At 45.4% G+C, this 25,500-nt stretch overlaps 2 protein-coding genes across 2 annotated transcripts in view; one reads left to right on the top strand and one right to left on the bottom strand.

The window, feature by feature from the left end:
- Positions 1–25,500, bottom strand: part of maml3 (mastermind-like transcriptional coactivator 3) — a 132,216-nt gene that overhangs the window by 6,028 nt on the left and 100,688 nt on the right. The window contains exons 4-5 of the mRNA XM_080444274.1: positions 4,762–5,025; positions 625–703 (exon numbers count right to left, since the gene is read on the bottom strand). Coding sequence (XP_080300400.1) covers positions 625–703; positions 4,762–5,025 — 343 coding nt within the window. The remainder of the gene's footprint in view (positions 1–624; positions 704–4,761; positions 5,026–25,500) is intronic.
- LOC308096915 (translation initiation factor IF-2, mitochondrial-like) lies at positions 9,483–11,661 on the top strand (the record flags this gene model as incomplete). Its single annotated transcript, XM_080444433.1, has 1 exon — positions 9,483–11,661. The coding sequence occupies exon 1, from the start codon at positions 9,796–9,798 to the stop codon at positions 11,659–11,661; it is 1,866 nt and encodes a 621-aa protein (XP_080300559.1). The 5' UTR covers positions 9,483–9,795.

Raw genomic sequence — 25,500 nt, 5'->3', positions numbered from 1 at the left:
TTTGGTGAAGCCCCCAAGGTTGGTGCCCTGTGCTGCGCTGCTTTTATCCGCCAGATTGGGACGTTCACGGCATATTTTGCACCATTACGGTGCGTTCATCATCGGTGACGAGTGCCTCTAACAGCCGCTGCTGGCTGCGTGCACGCAGCGAGGCGATGCGAGGCGATGCGAGACACTCACACAATCACGTGCAGCATGCGTCCTCTCCCCCTGCTCCTAATGGCTGTACATGGGGCCGACGCATGCTTTAGCGTGATTGTGTGAGTGTGGCTTCAGGAAGTAAATTCCTAGCCTCGATCTCCAGGCTTTTATTTTTTAGTTTTGATAAAAAATAAAAGCTTGGAAATTCCTGTCCCAGCTGTTGGTGCGCAAAAGCGCCTCGCGTCGTCTGATGTGCTGCGCATTTTTTATTTTGGGTGCGCATGCGCACCTGCGCACCAGTTATGTGCACCCCTGTATATATTCAAAAAGTTGCACACATTTTCCACGATTCTTCAAAAAATAGATCTACGAGCTACGAGCTTGTATATCTGCTATTTTTGAATAGCCAACAAAATCTTAAAATTACACAAATGCGTTTGCGGTCTTAATGGATTAAATTAAACAGTGTACGTGATGTCTTACCTTGGTACTGATTGACTTGAGGGTAAGGGTTCCTCTGCCCCTGGGCCATCTGTCTCGGGAGATGTTGCTGTTGCTGGAGCTATAGCACAAACACAGACAAACGCACATACAGAGCATTCAGTACTGCTGCATATAGTACCATACGATTCAATACTGAATCATAAAGTTGCAGAAACCTCTCATCTTCATATCTCAACCTTTCATGTTTTTTTCCCCCCGTAAATTAACTCATTGGGTGCCATTAACGTGTTTCACGTGTTTTTACCGCTATGGCGCAACGTGCCAATGACGTGTTTGCCGTGTTTTTGAAAAAATTGTAAAAAATAAAAATAAAAAAAACGCTATATATTTTTTAAAACATGTTCAGAACCCAAGATATCATTATCTGAAGATTTGCAGCTCCATCCACTCCTTGGTTAACGTATAACTGAAAAAGGCTGTATCTCGCTTCCTAAGGGACCAGTCGAAATTTACATAAGGGGGGGCATGGAGGAAAATAGGGGAGGGTCATGCCTTTCTAATTTTGGTCCAAGGGAGGGTCAGCTAATTTTACTTTGAATCCAAGGGAGGGTCATGCAATTTTGAATTGATAAAATAGTCCGTTTTTTATATACCTTTTTAGTACAGCAGAACAGTGGTCAATGACCCCTCTCCATTTCAAAGGATACAAAGAATTCAAATCAAGTAACACCTTGTCTATTTAGAATCAATGACGGTCGTTAACAAGCCATCAACGCACAGCGAGTGTGAACGACCCAGTCAAATCTATTCAGCGTCTTAACGATGGTGGTTGAACAATTAAGCAAAACTTCAACAGGCGTTATTGGAGAGATGCATTATAAATAGGCCTACTATAACTGGATATTCATAAATTTGAAGTAATTCTGTGCATGTGATTAATGTGGATCTATATGGACAGTTGTGTATAGATGCCTATAGCTCCACAAGTAAAACCAGAAGCATCAGGCCATAATTGATAGCCTAATTTGTTTTATGTAGGCAACAGTGTAGTTGTAGTCACTGTAGTTGATAATTAAAAGGGCAGAGTGACAAAAGTTTTAAACTACTGGTTACCAAATATTCAACTTTCTTCAATCTGACCAGGATTCAATGGGTTTCCCACATGTAAGATGAGAACACTATCCATTCTGCTACCACTACTACAGATACACTGTGCATTTAGCAAGACTGACTACACTACAGCAATGTTCTAATCAATGTGGAAAGCAAAACATTGGACATATCAGTTTTAAATGTCATGTTGTATTTGATGGGGAGGGTTAGGGGTGTCAAGAATTTCACAATACGATACATGATGTTGGGCATGATATCGATATGATATATTATTAATGTTCTTTTCTCATGTATCATCAACATTGGCCATCATCTTATAAATAACGTTATAAAGCAAGTTAGAAACAATTACAAAGTGCTTTGTACACAAATAAATACATTTGTGCAAGCTTAATGGAGAAGTGAAGTTCTCACTAACTATAAACCCATTGTTTCAGAGGACAGATAGACACTAATATAACAAATATAATATAATATAAGACTGCATAACTATAAATTCCACAAACCTCATATTTTTGTCATCTGGACATTACCAACCAAGTGCAGCCTAGTTATTTCCAACAGCTAAAAAACATCTATAATACCAGATACAGTATAATACAATCTTAGATTAGATGTAGGCCTATTTGAGAGTGCAGATGCATGTCACATTAACGAGCGTCAACGAGCATCAGCTGACACACAACACCTCCCCTCTGCAGTGCTTTAAACTGAAAGTGACTGACTGGAGTCCGTTTCATTTCTCTCCAAAATACCTTGAATATGATGGAGGACATGATTAATAATTACTATGATTATGATAAGCTTTACATTTCATATCATACAGTAAAAACTCCTAACTTTCACCGGCAAAAAAAAAAGAAAGTGTTTTTTTTGTATTAAAAAAACAATTAAAAAAATATTACGATACAGTATGACATCATGACAATACCTATCATCACATTTTAATACCACGATAGGCTATATCGTGACACTTCTAGGCGGGGAGGGTTACTCTTTTTTTTGTAATCACTTGGGGAGGGTCATTGATTTATTTTTTTTGTCAAAGGGAGGGTCATGGCATTTTAGATCAGGGCACATACATTTCCTCCATGCCCCCCCTTATGTAAATTTCGACTGGTCCCTAAGCACTTTTTTTTTACTTTGAAAAAAACTCTGGCACTGGGACAATATAATATAGAAATAATTCTGGCAATTCTGGCACTCAATTGTACTACCTATGAGTATGTAAAAGAACAAAAACGAATAAACAAAACGTAAAAAAAATAAAATAATAATCTGGCACTCAATGAGTTAATGACCTACTTCGTCATACTACAATGTCACACAAAAGTAGCAAAAAAATTGCCTTGGAGAATTGCCAAAAAAGCTTGTAGATCGGCTATTCTTTGCTATTTTTATTGAACCAATGAAAAGTATTAACAAGAGCTTGTGACTAAATTGGATCCATTGGAACGTAGGTTATTTTGTCCATTTCCTGAAAGGTTACAGTTTTGAACATACAAGGTTTCCACCTGCCAGTGACGATATTAACTCTCTCTGTCCGTCTGCCTAATTTATGCTTCATTGCAGGATGCATCTCGCCGGGGTTTTCACTTGTAAATCAGTTCCTTTCAATGCACGACGTCCTCGTGGAACGAAGCATAAATGAGTTTTATGCTGTGTTCACACTGGCAGCTACAAAAGATACAAAGCTGCACAGCAATTGGAGCTTTGTACCTTTGTATCTGAAGTTCAAACCAGCTCAACTTTCTTGTAGATTTTGTAGCTGCTATAGCTTTTGCAGCAGCTACAAAGGTCGGGTGTTCTTTGCAGTGTATCTTCATGTCACTCGCGTACATTGACAATGAATACAAAACTACAGGCTATATATATAGCCTGTAGTTTTGTATCTGCCAATGTGAACGCAGCATAGTGTATTGCACAGGACAGAAGCATGCCAAGTGTAACATTTTGTATCCACAGAGTACTGAACCATTATGTTTACAGCTCTGTTGGCTATGTGTACATTCACAGAGCTGAAATGTGCACACATACAGGAAAAAAGAAAACATATTTCACACATTTTCACACAGTTCGCCGAAAGCATATTTTGGACTATTAGTGTATATTTGAAATATTTTTTTTTTAAATTGTTTTTAAATAATATTTTGGTAATAAATGTATTTGCACGGTCAAAATCAGTTAAATTGTTTTGGTCAGATGTATGCATGCATGCGTGTATGTGTGTGTATGTATGTATGTACTGTATGTGTGTGTGTCTTTTTGCAGTTAGGCCATTCTACCAGAATAGGACAACAACTGCTCAGTAATCCAGTGGAAAGCTGGTTGTTGATATTATACCATATGTTATATGTATGGCATGAATGTATGGGATGAACTGTTGGATCCCTACAGTCTGCATTCAGTACCTACTGTACATGCAGTACCTGCCGCTCATACAACTATAAACGTCATATCTGGTTAAACAGAGGTCTTTGTCTAAATGGAGGTATGGCATCTATTAATCTACAAACACAGAAAAAACTGTCACAAGATTGTCATACAAGATTTAGACGTGTGTGTGCGTGTGTGTGTGTGTGTGTGTGTGTGTGTGTGTGTGTGTGTGTGTGTGTGTGTGTGCTCAGCCAATTAAAACCAACATGACTTCAGAGTTCAGAACTCTTTAAAACCAGATTCCCTCATAGAGAGAAAAAGAAAAAGAAAACAACAAATTATCACAGCAGGTGGCATGTGGCTACACACACACACACACACACACACGTGTGTACATGCATGCAGGTGCACAAGAACCAGAGATGAAAGGAAGTAGTGAGCACGGGAGGGAGCTGGTTGAGGATAATTATACATGCAACCAAATGACAGCGAGGAAGAGGAGATGATGAGCCGCTCACTTTGGAGACGACCAACACAAATACCTACAGATGACGAACGAACACACACGCACACAAACACACTGTATGATTTTCAGTACCGCAGTGAACTGTAGGCCTGTCTGGACCAATAGTGTATATTGCATTCACACACACACATACACACACACACACACACACACACACACACCTGTTCGGCCAGTAGTTGCTGCTGTTGTTGCTGTCTCTGCTCTCGGAGGATCTGCTGTTTCTGCTGTTCCATCAGGTGCAGCTGCACCCTCTTCTCCTGCTCCATGGCCATCATCTGCTTCATCATGACCTGTTGCTGGTTGCTTAGGTAGCCCGGTGGTGGCCCCGCCCCCTGGTTAGGCCCCACCCCTGAAGCCACGCCCCCTGCAGGGTGAGGGGGCGGGACGGCGCCGGGCGGCCGGGACATTCCCACCACCCCCTGTTCCTGGAGAGAGAGACACACAGCAGAAGGTTGCGCTTAGTTAATCGATCAGTTAATTGGTTAATCAATCACTAAACTAATCAAACACCGGACGGTCAAGAAAACAGCTGGCAAAGCCACTCTTGGCCTCGTGAAGGCCAAAAGGGCATATTTAAACCAACTCAATGCAAATATGACCACTACCTTCAACGATACCCCATAAGTATATGAACTATAGACACAATTGCAGTGAATAAATCTCAGACAAAGGGGCTCCCAGTTCATTCCCCAAACACTTGTAGTCCCGAATAGCTCAATGGATACAGCATGGCATCAGCACCCTCAGGATAAGATTCGATTCACGCTGGGGTCACCTATTCTAACAATGTATAGCGTACAGTATGTGCTGATCAGATACTGTACATAAAAAGACAATGCCAGAGCCAATTAACTATCTATCTGAATAGCTGCCTATTCTGTTATATTCCAGCTCATTAGCCACACTCAAAGTGCCTCTGAATAAGAAGTCAAAACAAAGATAAAGAAAGTGCCGCTGATGGACTGCTCTTTCTACCTATCTTTCTTCTCCTTTATTTCTTTCGTTCTTTCTTCCATTCTTTGATTGTGTTCAGTGGACGACCAGGGGTTCTCCCACTGGAGCCCTGGCAGGTCCTCAGCGCATACATTATCTCCTCATTAGCATATAAAGAGCACTTCCTCCTCCACTCAGCCGTACGCTAATCTCTAATAGGATGAAATAGCCTCCTCTGGCCAATGGGAGGAGAGCGTTTATGAATCTATTAAAGGTCAGATGGCTGCAAGAGAGAAGGCATCACAGGATGATCTGGCAAGAGGGGAGAGGTTTGAGGAGGGAAAAATACATTTTAAAAATGAAATTTGCGGTGGTCCACGTAGAGAACCCACTGGGTGAACACACCCACCCAGTTGAAAAACGTACCGTCAGTCAGAGGACAATACAGAGTTAAACAAAACACGTGTGTCACAACAGCACATAGCCACGGGTAGAGTTGAGTCAGCTACGTACATAAACCACGTGAGAGAAAACATAAACCACATTAACTATGGCGTCCTTATTTTGGGCACGTCATTTCCAAAACTCTAACAGAATTGGTATAGTTTAGAAGGAAAAAAGATTGGACCAATTGACCAAGTATAGACCCCTGGGGGCCCCGGGCAACTGAAGTATATAGGGTCTGAGTGGTTAAGAGACATGTAAATGTCGTCACAAGTGTGCTTATGAAACAGTACTCAGTCAGGCCTAAATTATACTTCAGCAAATGACCGTGTCACTTGTCTAAGGCGAGCGTCGTACAATTAAGTATAATTCAGCCACGAGGCTCTGCGTTTCAAAGAAGGGAGTACGGTGTGTACAGATCTCAATATTACTGTGCAAACATGGTGCAAGGCAATAGCGATCAGCATTCCTAGCTATGTGTTCCATGTCCTTTTGGCATGTGCCGGACAATCCAATAATACCAGACAGGCGGGGAGAGAGGGAGAAGGAGGAAATGTAGTATTAGGCTTCAACCAGTGGGGGGCAGTGGTCATCTTCAAGCATGTGCGTGTGTATGTGTGTATGCGTTTCACTAGCCTCTTCTCAGCAGATGGCTCAATCATGATGGCTCTGATCTACGATCCCCCCCACACACCTCCGCTTTTCTTCTCTCTACCCCCCACCCCCTCCCCTTCTATGTACTGTGGGCCTGAGTCATGTCCGCACAATAGTATGGCAAAGAAGGAATGGAGAGAAACATAACGAGATGGCTGAGAAGAGAGAAAGAGTGAAAGGAGTCATAGACGTATGGATGTCAGTCAGTAACAGGTAGTGCAGAAAGAGAGGAACAGTGAAGAGGAGGGAGAAGTAAACAGATAGACTAAAGAAACTGTTATTACTATAATCATGATTTATGATTGCATATTATCATTGTTTATTATTGTTAGCAAACTGCTGGCTTGCTAACCCTTGGCTACATATCATTTCATGTCAAAAAAGCACAGTGGATAGAACCAACATGAGAAACGGCAACATGTAAAAACTAGTGGTGAAAATTGGGAAATGCAGTGCTCAAAGGAAAGAAGTGTGTGTGTGTGTGTGTGTGTGTGTGTGTGTGTGTGTGTGTGTGTGTGTGTGTGTGTGTGTGTGTGTGTGTGTGTGTGTGTGTGTGTGTGTGTGTGTGTGTGTGTGTGTGTGTGTGAGTGAGTGTGTGTGTGTGTGCGTGTCAAAAGAGAAAGGAGGTTGGGAGGAGGAAAGAAGAGGGAAGAGAGAGCAGGTACCTGATTAGAGGAGAAAAGTAAGAGGCGGCCAGGAAGTGATGAGGGTGGAGGGCCAAAGAAGGAGGAGTAAAAGATGGAAAGAGCGGCGAGGAGAAGAGAGTGGGCAACCTGGCAGCAGTCGCTGTGGGGAGGAGCAGATGGTGCACGGAGGAGCGGTAATGGCCGCCATGGCTGGTCGCCCCCAACAATGTTGGGCAGACCCAAGGAGTGCTATAGTGACATACACATACTGCAAGCACACACGCACACGCACACCTCCCTTTTAGTTGTATTCCTTCTTTCTTTCACTAAGTTGTGTCAGTCCATCTTTCATTCTCTCTGTCCCAACTGATGACTGTCGCTGAATAATGTAACAAAGTGCATCTAAAGTCTCTCTCTCTCTGTCTGATCTCTCTCAGTCAGTCTCTCAGTTCCTCTCCAAACATCGTTCAGTCCTCATCCTCTGACTGTCCCAGCAGAAAGAACACTACGTAACTGTTAGCTGAGCTGCTTACAGGAGTGATGGAACAGCCATGGAACAGGATATGTGCATTTAGCCCTATATACACTACTTTGTCGTACAACAAATAGCAAAAATAGCCGATCTACTGTACAAGCTCAGCTCACAGTGTGTTGCATGGCTTGTAGATCAGATATTTTAGCTATCTCGAAAATCTTAAAAATGTTAAAATAATTTAGGAAATCTGCTCAAAATAAGGACGCTAAAGTAAAGTATTTTTTCCCCAAGTAAATCACACACAACATGCAGTTGTTTTCAGCCAGCGACACCGGCATACGACGAAGCAGGAATTAGGCTTAAGTCACTCACTAACACTGCTGTGAAATATTAACGGTTGGACACTAAAAGAGGGAGAATGCCGGGAAAGGCAGGGAGAGGAAAGAAGAATGTGTTATCAATTGTTCCGGATGAAGTGTGTGTGTGTGTGTGTGTGTGTGTGTGTGTGTGTGTGTGTGTGTGTGTGTGTGTGTGTGTGGTGCAGGCGAAGGCTGTCATCTTTATTGGGTTAGGAGGCATGGAGAGCCCAGGGGATTACATTACACATGGAGCAGGCGGAAATATGCGTGTGCATGTGCGTGTGCATGTGTGTGTGTGTGTGTGTGTGTGTGTGTGTGTGTGTGCTCGCTGGGGGGGGGGGGTTGTCTGTGTGTGTGTGTGTGTGTGTGTGTGTGTGTGTGTGTGTGTGTGTGTGTGTGTGTGTGTGTGTGTGTGTGTGTGAGAGAGAGAGCGAGAGAGAGAACCAGAAAATGGAGATGTGAGAGATATGTCTCACATATGTGTGCATGTAAGGTGTGTGTATGTACAGTATAGTGTGCATGCACATGTAAGCATCTCCACACATCTCCATGTGCATACTGTATGGTGTTATGGCTGTGCAGTCCGGCCAGGATGAGTTTACCTGTCCCTATGGTGACCACACTGCAGCAACATTACCCACTGCATTTTGTACTCTGCAGTAACACACACACACACATGCATGCAGTAACGCGCGCACGCACGCACGCACAGGTCGCACGCACGCACACACACACACGCACGCGTATGCACACAAAATAAGTGTGGTGGCCTGGGTGTTTATGTACTTTCCAGAGTGGCACAAGCCTGTCACCTGATTCTGAGAGAGAGAGAGAGAGAGAGAGAGACATTGAGAGAGAGAGAGACAAATACAGAGAGAGGAGGGAACGGTAAAGAGGAGGAGAGAGGAAGTGAAGGGCGAAAAGACAAAAGGAATCTTTTTGGAAGCAACAGCAGAAATTGACTGAGCCTAAAAAGCTGCAATCACACAGCCAAGTTAAAATTGGCGAATGGGCTGTCACCATGACTCAGACATAACCATGCCCCTCGTATGGTATGGGCGTATACCGATGACGTCAGGGATCTCCATATATGGGCATAAAATGGACACGGACCGACACAGATGCAGAGATCTCCATATCTGGGCATATACTGACGACATCAGGGATATCTAGTACAGTAAATGCAACATTTAGCACTGCTAGTGGCAGAAAGTAGGCAATGTAGGCAAATATAGCCTAGATTAAAGCCTTAGCCGTATGGCGAGGTATAAATTAAAGAGGCTGTGTTTACCGTACTTTAACACATTGACTGCCAAGGACATACAGTATCTATATATAGGATATTACGTCATCTCAAATCCAACCCTTTACTGTCAAAGACGTAATATTACGGTTAAAATGAAAACAAAGCAATAAAAACACTTTAATCTGAAGTGGGCCTCGTCAGGCATGAATATGATGACATCACTGATGAGGACAGCCAGCCGATTGGTCAGCCGTCGTCATGACGCCGCCCTGGTGAGCAGCTTCCTGTGTCCTCGATGCCCCGCCCTTCCCCTTTGCAGCCAACCAACAAGGAGCCTCGCTGCTAAACAGGTCAAAGGTCAGAAGGCGGGGCAGAAGCCTTAGAACAGGAAGTCCAACAAAGAGAAACAGGAAGTAGAGATCAGACGGTGGGTGACGGTGTCTGAGTTGGCTCACGCCATGAACAATGACTTTGATCACGTGCTGGAGGCTCTGCTGAACACAGGAGGAGAGCTGGATGATCTGGAGGAGAACTCTGTCCTGGAGGAACGGTGGATTAAGGAGGTCGTCAGGAGATCTGGAATGAAGTTTAAATACCAAACCCTGAGCCAGACCAGAGACAGAGCCAACACTGACGCACACAGGAGAGCTCCTGCAGAGCCTGGTTCCTTGGTACAGCGCCCTCCGGTGGTGACCATCATGGGTCACGTGGATCACGGTAAAACCACTCTGCTGGACAGCCTGAGGAAGAGTCAGATCACCTCTACTGAGCATGGAGGAATCACACAGCACATAGGAGCCTTCATAGTGCAGCTTCCGTCAGGAGAGAAGATCACCTTCCTGGACACTCCAGGTCACGCTGCCTTCAGCTCCATGAGGGCCCGAGGAGCCCAGGCCACCGACCTCATCATCCTGGTGGTGGCAGCAGACGATGGAGTCATGAACCAAACCCTGGAGTCCATACAGCATGCTAAGAATGCTAACGTACCCATCATAGTAGCAGTGAATAAGTGTGATAAACCTCAGGCTGATCCAGAGTCAGTGAAACAACAGCTGCTGCTTCATGATGTGGTTTGTGAACAGTTTGGAGGAGATGTTCAGGCCATTCACGTCTCTGCTCTCAAGGGTGATAACCTATTGGCTCTGGTGGAAGCCACGGTAACGCAGGCTGAGGTGATGGAGTTGAAGGCGGAGCCAACAGGACTGGTGGAGGGAACAGTCATCGAGAGTCGCAATGACCGAGGGAAAGGGCCTGTTACCACGGCAATCGTGCAGCAGGGTACTCTTCGTAAAGGCTGTGTGCTGGTAGCAGGTAAAACCTGGGCTAAAGTCCGCTTCCTGTTTGACGAACACAACCGCCTCGTCAAGGAGGCCACGCCCAGCGTTGCCGTGGAGATCGTTGGATGGAAGGAGTTCCCTTCTGCTGGCGAGGAGATCCTGGAGGTGGAATCAGAGCACAGAGCCAGGGAGGTGGTAGAGTGGAGGTGCTATGCAGAGGAGCAGGCCAGGCTTCAAGAGGAGGTGCAGGTCATTGAGGAGAAGCAGAAGGAGCACCAGGACGAGCACCGTCGCCAGAGGGAGGCGCTGTCTCACCTCAGCTGGAGGCAGAGGAAGGCAGCTCTCTATCGCTCCAACAGACAGCAGTTCACCCAGCGACCCAGCGAGAGGACCGCCAGCCAGGAGTTGAGCCTCCCACTCATCATTAAAGGTGATGTGGACGGGTCAGTAGAGACGTTGCTGAACATCCTGGACAGTTACGAGGGTCAGGATCAGTGTCACATGGAGCTGCTTCACTTCGGCATCGGAGACGTTTCCGAAAACGACATCAACATGGCTGCCACCTTCTCAGGGTCCATCTATGGCTTCAACGTGTCCATCAACAAGCAGGTTCAACAGTTGGCGTTGAAAAAGAACGTTGCGGTCAAACTTCACAACGTGATTTACAAACTCATCGATGAGCTGAAGAGCCAGCTGAGCAGCACACTGCCCCCTGTGGTCACCGAGAATATACTGGGGGAGGCATCGGTTTTGGCCATGTTCGAGGTGACCATGGGGAAGAAGGTTCTGGTGGCCGGCTGTCGGGTTCAGAAAGGACTTCTGGACCGAAGAATGAAGTTCAGGATGACCAGAGGAAGAGATGTGGTCTGGGAGGGTTCTCTGGCGGCCCTGAAGCATCACAAAGACGACGTCCAATCGGTGAAGAGCGGGATGGAGTGCGGCCTGTCCGCCGACGACGATGACGTCACCTTCTCCCCCGGTGATGTCATAGTCTGCTACGAGCCAATAGAAACGCTGCAGAAGATCACATGGGACCCTGGTTTCTGATGCCCTGCATGCTTTCCCCCAAGTGTGGTCCGGGGACCCCCAGATGTCCTTGAGGGGGGCTCCAGGGGGTCCCCCAGGCTAAACGAGTTAATATGGCATCACGATCAGTTCAATCACATTAACCCTTTGGGACCGGGAGCGAATTTGTGTCATTTTATTCGATTTCTTTGGGCTATTCGAGTGCCGCGCTGCGAGCTTGTGGATCTGCTATTTATTTTTGGGGGATCGTGAAGGTGTGTGCAAATCTTTGAATATATGTATCTTTGCTTCTGGGGGATTCTACAAATGTCTTCTAAATCCTAACAGTTTTTTGAAACAAACGTATGTTGCTATAATATCAGTGGTTCTCAAAAACATTCCATGTCAAGGACCACCCAAAATGATATGTATTTGTCCGCAGACCCCCATCTCAAAATATGTTGTTCCAGGGACCCCCAGAGTGGAGAGAAGAAGGATCCACCCGGAAATGTCCTCATCCAAAAAATAATAATCACCCCGTCCACTACAATGTTAACAGATTTATAAAAATACATCTATCTCTGATTTCTTCTCCCAGACTGCGTTTTCGAGGCCCCCATAACTACAGAACGGACGATCGCAGTTACAGTGTTTTTGTTCTGGTGGAAAGAAGAGAGACTCGTCCTTCCACCAAGACATTGTTTGTTTACATCCGGGATGAAAAAAGAAATCTGTGGATCGTCAAAATAAGGTAAAACCGCTGGCAGTGGCGGATTTAATTAATACCCTCAATGAATGTGTTAATGGGTTAAACTGGTCAATGGTGGTGTATGCACCTCTCCCAGCTTTAGCAGTATAGCATCGATGGCAGAGCAGCCACATGCTCAGAGAGATCATCCCATCAAGGTCACACGTTCGATCTCTGCGACAGCTGGTGCCCATCAATGTCAAAGTGTCCTTGGGCGTGACACGGAGCCTCCGCTCCGCTGTGGATGGAAACGTTTGATCGCTTGTTCAAGAAGCGTACGTCTGCAATGTTCAGACTATAAACACGGTGCAGGTGAGAGCCTAGCGTGAGGGGTAGACTCAGGGACATGACATGAGTCTCTAAGGAACATGCAGTACATGCCTTCATCACTACTTCACATACTACAACTACACTTGTAAACACTGTTGGTGTTTGTGACAATACACGTTTGATAGCCAAGGTTTGGGAGTAAACTAAAAGATTGAGTGAACAAAATAATGAATAAATCAAATTTAACTATTTTTGAAAACCTCAGCAGCGTGACGAGGCGCTGAGCGTTAATTTTGCGCTAGTGCGTTCACGTCACGTGTGCCGTTTCATCTGCTTGCTGAGAGCTGAAATATTTTCAACTACGGCGTTTGGCAGCGGTTTTAGGCGAGCGCCATAGCGTTTGCAGCCGGGAAAAAAAACGTCCTGGTGGACACGGCCCCCCAATAGTGGAACAAGGAAGAAAAGAGGTGGGTCCAGACAGTAAATCTGGAAATTAAATGTGACATACAGGTCATGAGGCGGATTCGAACATGTGAAGTCACACACTCACGGTATAGGTCTGTATGCTATGTGGTATTGTGCTTTATGTACTGGTTACAAACAGAATGTACTATTGTTTGTACTGAAAACAATAATACATCCATGTGTATGAAAGCATGTAGTGAAAACTCAAAAGTATGTCGATATTATGGAGCACCTGCTGAGAGCTTCACACACACACAATAACCCTGAGCAGATGGTGCAGCCAGACCTCACAGTATTAAACTATCCCATAGCGCCACATGTAAAGAAGACATCACATTGACACACACACACACACACACACACACACACACACACACACACACACACACACACACACACACACACACACACACACACACACACACACACACACACACACACACACACACACACACACACACACACACACACACACACACACACACACACACACACACACATATAAGCTACATCTCGCACCCACATTGGTGCATAGTAAAGCTACAGGCTTTACTACTACAGGGTCCATTTCTCCACTCTCAGGGGCAAATTCACAAAAGGATTGTTCAGTTTTGGGGCCACTAGTCGTGCCACCAACAGCGCTGCGGAGCAAATGTCGTCTCGGTGCTCTGGTACTATTTGTGCGCTTTTTATACATACGAGTCTCTTTAGAAAATAAGTCAAATTCACAAACACCGGCGCTAGTAGCCACACGCAGTTTTTGTGAAGATTATTAGCGTCTTCAGAGAGATGGGAGTAACTCTCTTATAAGTGCATTCATTCATAAGGAATGTCGCACCAAGACCTTCCAGTGATCATGGCAGCAGTGATTGTAGCCAGCCCTGGTGAAGGCATCAAGCATCATCAAGACAGGCGTCTGAGGCGTGCATGCGAGCGTATATTTCAACCTCAAGCTCAAGACCCCAAAAATATATTTGGTATGACCCCCGGGAATCAAATAGCCGATCTCCAAGCCCACAACGTGTTGCATTGCGATGCGTTGTGAGTTTGTAGATCTTCGATTTTCACTATTTCTTGATTTTAGTGTGTTTTTTTTATCTGATGTTCTGAATACCTTTTTTATTTTTGAAAAACTTTTGAAATAACAATTAGACTTCTTTTTTTTGTAGTTAACGCAAAAAAGGGATATTTACTCAAGACCCATAAAAATGGGTCCCAACCCTTTGTTTGGGAAACAGTGCTCTAGTACAGGGGTGACAAACTTATTTTAGGTCATGGGCCGGACTGGTCATAATGCGTGTGCTCCAACGCTGAAAGGCATGAATGCTGTCATAGTAATAGTCATAATACACATTACATGATGGGGTAACGTTATTAGGCTACTGATTTCAGATCTATGACTAAACAGGAATGTTACTGTATACTAAATTTTACATTGTATTGACCTCTCATACTTTGTCTTATACTCTGTGTGTACAGGAGCTTTCAGCCTGCATTGTCCCAGCATCCAATGAGATGAGACCCTGGTGTCTGACTGTATGCCTTCAAATCACTGGTTTGATTCTTGACCTCCATTTAACCACTGATTCTTAACCAGTCCACGCTGAGACACACACACACAATCCTGCACTACTCAGTTTCTCCCTGGAGAGAGTTATATTTAAACTGCTAGAGAGGAGGCTTGCTCCCCACAGAGACCTTTTTAATCTCTAACATCTCTCTTTTCTAAACCCTAACTGGCCTATTTCTGACTTCTACCCTGCGCACACCCGCAAAGACACACACACACACACACACACACACACACACACACACACACACACACACACACACACACACACACACACACACACACACACACACACACACACACACACACACACACACACACACACACACACACACACACACACACACACACACACTTTGGCTGACATAATATCAAATCCTTACATACATGCTGAGCTGTATTCGCTACTGGACTAGTTGCTTTTGCAGCGGCCAGAACATAAAAAAGCGTTAATTTAATCAAATATGATCCTCCAAACTAGATTTATATTGTAATCAATAGATAATATTGGCTTCATCAAATAGAATGATACTGGTTGACTTGATATACTACGTACGTGGCCTTCATCAATACTTTATTACACCAAGATTGAATGCAACCTACACATTCTTACTCTCAAGTAGTTCTATAGCGACGCTATAGAACTGACCATCCGTCACCGCTTGGCGTGACGGGAGCTATTCTCAATCCCAACTCGTAATAGGTTGACGAGTCCACTAAGAACACTTAAAACAAGGCAGGTGCCCCGTGACGCACCTGCCGTCAGGCGAGCGAGTGGCTGTCCAAGCGGTGGGAACTTGGAAGTCTGCTTCAGCCGATTCAGCGCCGTTCAAGTTGTATACAGACTGGCACAGAATCGTAAATCATCACATCCTTGTCAACATGCGACGTCGCCAGACGTCACATCAAACGTTGATGGATGGTCAAATCCATCCCAACCGGTCACCCATTTCGCATCATGGGTGAGAGAATGCTAGGACATGATATAACATTTCTGGGCCAAGTTTTTTCATTAATTTCATTCAAATTTCAGTCTCACATGATTATTCAAAGCTCAATCTGCGGTTGCCTGCCAAAAAAGAGAGCTGTGTACCTCAGGCAAGGGCTTTAAGAACTGAAACATTCACTCCTTTTTATTTTTTTTAACTGAAATGCAAAAGTTACTTTCCCTAGTAACTAGATATTTTTATAATGTAGTAACTAAGTTAGTTTTTGATAGCATTAACTAGTAAATATAACTAGTCACTAATTTGAAGTAACTTGCCTAAGGTTCAGTCACTGCTATTGTAGTGACTGTTAGAATAATGAGTGGGTCCGGCATGGATCTGAAAGAATATACAGTTTAATGTGTTGTGGTCTCAGAGAATGAAGTACACTAGCAACGTTAGCATCTTGCTAAAGCACCTCCAGTAGAGCCTGCGACAGGCAGCCGAAACACCCATTTCTAGTTGGTAATAAAGGGAAAACTGACCAAAGACAGAACTGAAGAGAACCTCAGAGCAGTAACTGTATTTATGGTTTAAGGAGGACAACTGTAACACACCTACATTAGCCATGCATGCTACACAGGAGCTCAACAGATGGACACACTGTCTGAGTGTCTGTTTTGTTGATGCGTGACGTAGCCAGACTAGCCACCGACAGGTCCTGGCAGAGCTACGTACGTCAGAGCAGATATGTAGCCTTTTTGCAATAATGACCGGTTATTAGCATGTCTAGCTACTGATAAGCAGAGCTGAGATTCAATCATTTTTATGGGTACTCTGTATTCTGTCCTTTGGATTCCTACTTGGAACCAAATTTTGGTACCCAACCCTATACTCTAAAACTTGTTTATTGATCAATGCCGATGGCAGCGCAGGAATCAAACTCTACTGGTCTGGATTATCTGGATATTTAAACTCTATAATACCGATAGTAGACCGATGTGTCTGAAGGCGGGAGGAGAGAGCGAGAGAAAGAGTTAGCGAGATAGAAAGAGAGAGAGGGAGAGAGGGAGAAGGGAGGATGGAGCGACGAAATAGTAAGCGGATAAACAAGAAGATGGATGAAAAGAGAGAGCATGAGAGGGAGAAGAGCAAGAGGAGACGACACAACAAGGGGGAGTAAATCACGAGATGCTGCAATACAACTAGGGAGCAGAGGGATAGAAAAAGAAGGGATGAGATCATTGGTGGTCGGGGAGTCATTGTGGCGAGTGGACGAGTGTGCCACCCTGAGAGGGACCAGGTGCTACGGTAAATCACCCTGGAAACACGTCACCATGGAAACCTTAAAGTCACACGCGCACAGAGACGGAGGCTGACGCGCGGACACGCATGTGCGCAAGCACACACGGAGTCTCTCGCATACAAGTGTACACACACACACACACACACACACACACACACACACACACACACACACACACATCCTTAACATGCCCTCTTTATGGCCTGCGTGTGTGCAAGTGTGTGTTTAAGAGAAGGAGAAAGAGGGAGACAGAGTGCAATTAAGAGAGAGACACACACAGAGAGACATGGAGAGAGAGAGACAGAGAGATTGATGTCTTTCTCTGTAATCTAATCTCAGTGGCAGAGAATGGTACATCTGACTGACAACGTAGAGCCACAGCAGGTATAGCGCTGTCTCCCTCTCCCTCTCTCGTTTCTCCCGTCTTCTCTTTCACTCTCTTCACTCATTCACTCTCTCATCATTTGTCCCTCCCTCTCTCTCTCCCTCACATCCGCCCATCTCTCCGGTGAAGGATAGGATGTCTGTCTTATGTGCTTTCATAACATGGACTGTCTGCTTTATTGCTATGAAAAAGGGAGATACTGTGCGCATGCGCAAACATGCAACTGTGCATGTATGCGCGCGTGAGTGCATGCACACATGTAGGAGCTAGCTACCTGTAGTAGCTACAGCTAGCAATAAATAGCCAGAGGGGGAAGTCAAATAGTGGCGAGTCTACTTATTTATGATGTCTATATGTGCTGTATTTGTGTCTGTGTGTGTATGTGTGTGTGTGTTTATGCGCGTGTGCGCGATCATTCGGTCTCTTCCTAGGGAGAATTCCTCGCTGTAGCGTTTGAATTATTCACAGTTCCGATCAGCCCTATTACACGCCCGTTAACAGAGGGGTGGGCACATTCCATCCCTCCCTCCCTCCCTTCTTCGACAGCATCTTATGCTGCCTCCCCATCAATCGCTCCATCCCTCCATCATCTGACATCCGTTCCTCCGTTCTCTACTCATCTGTCCTTCCCCTCATCTACCACGCATCGTTCCTTCTCTCCGTTTCTCCGCATGTACCGTCCCTCTATACCACCCGCTCTTTCCACTCTTTCTACCTCACTCGTTCTGTCCTGAAGCCTCCCTCGTTCTTTCCACGTGCTCTTTCTCCTCCCTCCCTCCCTTCCTCATTCTCCTGCCATCCATCCTACTCGTCTATATGTCCCCCTCTCATTTCTTCTGTGCCGTTAGAGAAGCCACTTCCTCTTCTCCTCCCTCCCCTCCCTCCATCCTGCTGGTGTTTCTCCTCTCTCCTCCACCAGACATTAAACCCTTCTCTCCTTCACCCCTCCCTCCTTTTCTCCATCCATCCATCTCCACTCTGTCCTCGCCTCTGCACAGTAAAATCCTCAGCACCAATTTAACTCTGAGCAAATATTGATCCAAATGGCCTGATATTGGGTCAGTTTTTACACTCTCATAGTGAAATGAACACTGAGGATTTGTACTGTGTTTATCTTATTCTCTTCATCTTAACCAGCTGGCTGTAGCCTCTACCTCTCTCTTTCTCTCTCTCTCTCCCTCTCTATCTATCTCTGCCTCTGCCATAGCCCCTCATTACGCCTTCTCCTTCGCTTCTCTTTCTCTCTCTCTCTCTCTCTCTCTCCAGAGAAGCCATTAGGTGCTGCTGTAAGGCCATCATTCTTTTACTCTCTCTCTCTCTCTCTCTCTCTCTGCTGTAGTCTCAGGGCAATAGGTTCCGTATCCCTCTCTCCCTCCCTCCCCTTTCTCTCTCTATCATACCTCCTTCTCTACGTTCTCCTCTCCACCTCCTGCTATTTCTGTAGGCACTCTCTCTCTCTCCCCCCCGTTACCCTCCTCCTCCCATCTTTTCACACCGTCCGACTCCCTCCCACCTCCTCTCACTCCCTCTATTCTGCTTTCTCCACCTTTCTCTCCTCCTTCCCTCCCATTTTCCAGTGAGGCAGTAATGTGTAGCCATGTGTCCAGCACGCACACACTCGTGCACGCACAAATTACACCTTTCAATAGAGTCCACACACATTATATATATATATATATATATATATATATATATATATATATATATATATATATATACATATATATATACATATATATACATATATATACATATATATACATATATATACATATATATATATACACACACAAATACATAAATAAAAAAGAAGGGTTAATTTTCACCCCCACTTACTATAGGTGCTATACTATCTACAGAGTGCAACCTGTCTCTGCTGCCTTTTGTCGTATACATTAAGCCATCTCTCTCCCTCTCTCTGCACCTTCAGTTATCGCCATCGCCCCCGACTCCCCACATCTTTGTACACCATTAATCTCTCTCGCATGTTCTTCACAGACACACACACTCCTCCCTCTCTAGCATCGGAGTGCAGATAGACAGAGAAAGAGAGAGAGACAGAGACAGACAGACGGAGAGGGAGGGAGAGAGAGAGAGAGAGAGAGGGGAGGGGGGGAATGACCATTATCTATGCTAGCATCTCCAATAATTCCACAGCAGCCTATTATCCACAATGGAGCTGAAATGGCCTTTGGTAATATGATGAAATCTGCTGTAAAAAAGTAGAAATAGGACTAAAAGCGTCAAGAGAGGAGAGAAAACCTCCATTCCTCTCTGCTGCCTTATCACATTATTGTATTCTACCTATCTCTCTCTCTCTCTCTCTCCCCCCCACTTTTCTCTTTTCCATATTCCTCTCTCTCTATCCCTCTCTCTTCCATTTGTCACTGTATGTCTCCACAGCATTCACTCTCTCTCCGTCTCTCCTGCCTGCTCTCTTTGCTTGCCAGTGTCTCTCTTTGTCCATGCAACTAAAACACTAATCCAACGCATAAACCCACATGCACATATGCACAGATATTTGAGCTCTCTCTCACACACACACACACACACACACACACACACACACACACACACACACACACAAGAGATGTTCCTAGTACTCACACACACACACACACACACGCACAAACGCACGTACACATATGCACAGACGTTCCGAGTGCTCACACATACACAGATAGTCAAAGAATCACTAGCGTCCCACAAAAAGGCGCAGGAAAAAGCAATTTGCCATCATCAGTAACAGCTGCTGGTGGCGGGAGGGTGGAGGGGTGATGGGGCACCAGGCCTTCTTTGGGAAGGAAGGGGGATTTGTGATGCAGTACATAAGTATGACCCTCCCTCTTCTCTTCTACTCCTCCTCGTCCCCCCATTCAGTCCCCAGGGAGGTGGAGAGGTGATGTATGGACCCTCTGCTGATCTCACTACTCAGCAGAACCGATGAAGAGAGAGAGAGAGAGAGAGAGAGAGAGAGAGAGAGAGAGAGAGAGAGAGAGAGAGAGAGAGAGAGAGAGAGAGAGAGAGAGAGAGAGAGAGAGAGAGAGAGAGAAAAGTGTACTGTGGTATGGAGAATTAAGCTAAGGGTTACTTAAAGAAAAGGGAAAGCAGACATTACTCTGTGCGTGCGTGCGCGTGTGTGTGTGTGTGTGTGTGTGTGTGTGTGTGTGTGTGTGTGTGTGTGTGTGTGTGTGTGTGTGTGTGTGTGTGTGTGTGTGTGTGTGTGTGTACTACGCACATGCATGTACATGTTTGTGCTTGATTGTGTGTCTTTCTAAAGTGGAAGAGAAAAGGAACATACCTGCATGTACTTGGGAGAGAGCACCTTTGTACCAGAGGTGCTCATGATGCTATCTATATATAATCACTGCACAGCATGTGACCAATACCCAGAAACCTCTCTGCTTCTCAGATGCACGTGTCTCCAAAGACCTGCTCAGGTCCGGAAGGCTGCAACCATCGCCATCATATGACTGATGTAGCATGACACATGCATTTGTGTGTTGGCCTGTATGAGGAGTCATGTGTGTGTGTGTGTGTGTGTGTGTGTGTGTGTGTGTGTGTGTGTGTGTGTGTGTGTGTGTGTGTGTGTGTGTGTGTGTGTGTGACTGTGTTTGTGAGACACACACACACACAGAAAGCACTGTGTGTGAAAGAGACAACACACACACACAGAAAGCACTCTGTAAGCTTAAAAGAGCATTGCGAAGCAATTTGCCACAGAGATGCAAGGTATTAACTTAACAACCGATCTTCCTAACAGCCAGGGCCTGAAATTATCTCAACAGATTTACACGTGTGTGTGTGTGTGTGTGTGTGTGTGTGTGTGTGTGTGTGTGTGTGTGTGTGTGTGTGTGTGTGTGTGTGTGTGTGTGCGCGTGTGTGCATAGCTCTTGGTCTATCGGTTCAAGAGTTCTGCATTGATTCTAGGATTAGATCTGGTAAACTCTACTGTATATACTAAATCGTGAATGTAGACATATATACAGAAATGTATATCTGTTTTATGTCGTAGCTCTGCAGGCTGTCGAGGCTAGCTGTCTATAGGGTTGGTTTGTGTGTCTGTCTTTGTGTGTGTGTGTATGTGTGTCACACACACACACACACACACAAACACTGTTTGTCCAGAGCTAATCTCGCAAACTGCTGGATCGATCAGTGCAAGGAGGCTACTGAAGTACCTCCACTATTTGTCTTTCACGTATGTTTTATACTTTTTGAACTTCAAAAAGGGGCTCGGACTGGGCTTAAACTTTTAGTCATGCGTCATGGACACGTCATAGAGGCCTGACATACTGACATCAATGGATGGCCACGTTAAGTCAGAGACCCAAATTTGAGCCACGCCTTTCCTATGTGGATCCCGAGATCCACAAGATTAGATATCTTTCAATACATCATAGTCAATTTAACTGAGATTAAGACCATCACGGTTGCAGTTAAATTAACACTGAAGATTTTACAGATCCCTGATATGATACAAAACACAGGTTGTGAAGGGTTGTACACAGCAACATCTGTGTTAATTGACTCTTACAGGTATATATTTATAATCCTAAGAGTTAAATTCACACTAAATTAAGATGGCTGTATTTACTCATGCTCGTCATTTACATCCACATCCCATTCGAGGTTTTTCTGTACTGCTATTCTGAGTGCGCGAGGGCTCGGACGATGCTTCCGTTCAGCCAGGCTGTACTACACCGTGCTGTACTAAGCTAGGCTAAGCTTTAGCACTCTCCACAGACTCAGAGGCAATAAACAGTCAATTACCTCGGGTTGTGACCAAAGACCCTCCCTTATAGTCGAAAGAGAAACAGAAGAGGGCGGGAGAGAGAGAAAGAGAGACAATGAGTAAGAAACAATGGAGGGGAGGCACGGAGAGAAGATGGTTGATAAAGGAGAGGAGCGACAGTAACCCTGGGGAGATAAAGGGAGGTGGGGAGAGAGAGAGAGAGAGAAAGAGAGAGAGAGGGGAGGGAGGGATGTATAGAGGAAATCGTTTCTGAAGGAGTGCACTGTTGGTATGCCTGGGGGAGAAATAGATGAGTAAACAAACACTGGCTATATGGACAAACAAGAGAGTCTGAGAGACCAAGGCAGAAAAGGAGAGAGAGAGAGATTAAACACACAGGGTGAGAAAGCAAGAGGGACGGAAAGGAAGATGCGACGGGACGGAGGGAGAGAACAAGCTCGGCCATGTGTTTAAAGTCAACAGAGCCCTCAACACAGGAGGAAGAAGACGTGGGCGAGAAAGAGAGAGAGAGAGAAAGAGGGAGAATGGTAGATGGATGGATAGAGAGAGGGATTGAGAGAGAGATAGAAAGTGCAATAACAGAAAAATATATTCGAGAGAGAGAGAGTGAATGAGTGAGTGAGTGAGTGAGTGAGAGGGAAGGAAAAAGACAGAGGGAGACAGGCACCCTGGTCGACATCTGTGAGAGGCGAAAAGAAAGAACGAGAGGAAGGAAGTGGCAAGGAGGAGGGGGGGGGATTAAACGACAAGACGGAAAACTAATTATTCTGTGATTCTGCTAATTAGCGGTGGCCTTCCATACAGACTGTGCTCTTGCACCGTACATTCACCAATGCATTCACACTGTGACGCTCCTGGTGGGAGGGAGCCGAGTGTGTGTGTGTGTGTGTGTGTGTGTGTGTGTGTGTGTGTGTGTGTGTGTGTGTGTGTGTGTGTGTGTGTGTGTGTGTGTGTGTGTGTGTGTGTGTGTGTGTGTGTGTGTGTGGTTAATGCAGGAAAAAGGGTAGGAATGGATGGATGGATGGATGAAGAGGGCGAGGGGAGGAGGAGTCTGGGAGAAGGGAGGAGAGTGAGAGAGGAAATGGAGGATGAATAAAAGGAAAAGAGATGAGAGGACAAGGGAGGAACAGCGGGAAGTTAAGCCCGATTTACACTGGTATCACACTCCGGAAAAAGAGCAGATCTACAAGCTCACAATGCACCGCAGCCATTTCGGTGCACAAGACGATGCGCAAGCAAGTAGCGTATAAATCAGGCGTTAGGGGACAGAGGTGGAGAAAGCCCACAGGATTAAGTTGTGTTGTGTGTTTAATGTTAGCCACACAGTGAGCAGCTTTTACACAAACTAATCATCAAAAAGCCTCATTTAGCCTCCTATTAATCCAAATAATGCACACGCTGGTAGGCTGGATGGGAGAAACCTTGCTTGCGAGCCATCTGCACTCTACAATTAATTTTCAAAGGAAGATAGCTAGGGTTTGAGCACGTGCACGTGTTGTGAATGGGTGGGTGCGTGCCTGCATGAGTGAGTATGTGAGTGAATTAATAGATACATAACTGGATAACTGGTGTGTTTGCGTGTGTGTGTGTGTGTGTGTGTGTGTCAGCCTGCAAATGTCTAGCAGTATTTGCAAAGGTGTATGAGCGTGTGTAAACTGTGTGCTCAGGTGTGTGTGTGTGTGTGTGTGTGTGTGTGTGTGTGTATGCGCACGCTGCCTAAGCTCAATGTTCATTTGCAGTCCCTTGCACTGAGGTATGCCACGTTCCAGGCACGTGGCATAACGTGTACTGATCTCTCTCACACACACACACACACACACACGCACACACACACACACACACACACACACAGGAGTGCTAATGGTTGCTGGTAGATCCAAGCATGAGAAAGGGGGGCCCGAAATGAAAGAGTGGGGTTAAGTCTCTGAGTATGAAGGGATTTAGACCTCAAACAGACAGACAGACAGAGGAGTGGAAAGAGAGAGAGAGAGAGAGAGAGAGAGAGAGAGAGGCGGGCAGTGAATGATTCATTGAGCATGTAAGTGTTTAACTGTGCAGTGCTGGTATAAAGCCCCATTTATGCTTCGTCGTACGACCGCATTCCGCGCAGAAAATAAGCGACCTACAGCTCACAGCGCGGTGCGGCTTCGACGCGTTGTGAACTTGTAGGTCGGCTATTTTCGGCATGCAACACGGTCGTACGACGAAGTATAAATAGGGCTTTAGTGAGAGATAGAGGCATCTGCAGGGACCAACAGTCAACGCAATGCAACATATGCTCACTCTTTCTTTCTTTCTTTCTTTCCCTTTCTCTCTCTCTCCGGTGACACAGAGGAAGAGGGGTCAGAGGATGGAGGGGGGGATCCCTATACCTCTTGTTTCTCTTCCCAACCGCTCCCTTCCTCCACCTCTGAATGGAGGCTTTCTTAGACAGATGAGATATCCCAGATATTGACCCTATGTGTTGATATATGTGTGTGTGTGTGTGTGTGTACGTGTGTGTGTGTGTGTGTGTGTGTGTGTGTGTGTGTGTGTGTGTGTGTGTGTGTGTGTGGTGTGTGTGTGTGTGTGTGTGCCCCAGTAGACTAATGTTATGCCTTCAGTTTCTGCTGCAGAGAAATCAATGGCCACACAACCACTCCATCCCAGAGAACCAATGATGGGTAGTTAGAAATGACTGTGTGCGTGCGTGCGTGTGCGTGCGTGAGAGAGAGATTGCAAATTACCTCCACCACAATAGTGCCATGAAGAGAACATAACACACCACCTTGCTACCCTCGTACCATCTTGTGTATGTTTAAACACAACAACGCTCAACATGCTATCACCACTTATCTTGGTTATCAGAGACGCTTTTCAAATCCTACAGTGATGGTAAATCTAGTAAATCCAAGGACAGCGGGAGCAGGTTAATGGTAGAGAGAGGAGAGAGGGCTGTTCCTGCAGCCCGTGGTCACATTGATTAAGGTTGGCTTAGAGCGCCATATTGTAGTGTCGTTAGCTTTGCTCATTGACCATATAAGGATCAATACCTTGAGCTGCCTGAGGATGAACTGAAACAAACACACACACACACACACACACACACACACACACACACACACACACACACACACACACACACACACACACACACACACACACACACACACGTCTAAACACGGAAGCAAAGATGCAATCTTGTATGTGCAAGATAGGTCATGAACACACACACACCTGCCTGTGATAAAAAATAAGGCTAATGATTTGACCATTAGCAACAACACATGAATCATGGGTAATGGTGAACAGACAGGGAGAGAGTTAAACGCACGAGCACAGACAGACAGACAGACAGACAGACAGACAGACACAGACACACACACAGGAAACAGCATAGTGACACAAACAATGTCTGACAGGGCACAAGAAAACTTAAGACAAGCAGAGGAGTTTTACAAACATGGATGAAATGC

Source organism: Gymnoscopelus braueri, assembly GCF_963280865.1.
Source record: "Gymnoscopelus braueri genome assembly, chromosome: 2".
Taxonomy (NCBI): domain Eukaryota; kingdom Metazoa; phylum Chordata; class Actinopteri; order Myctophiformes; family Myctophidae; genus Gymnoscopelus; species Gymnoscopelus braueri.
The sequence above is the reverse complement of the archived record's forward strand: the minus strand, read 5'-3'. Positions and strand labels throughout refer to the sequence as shown.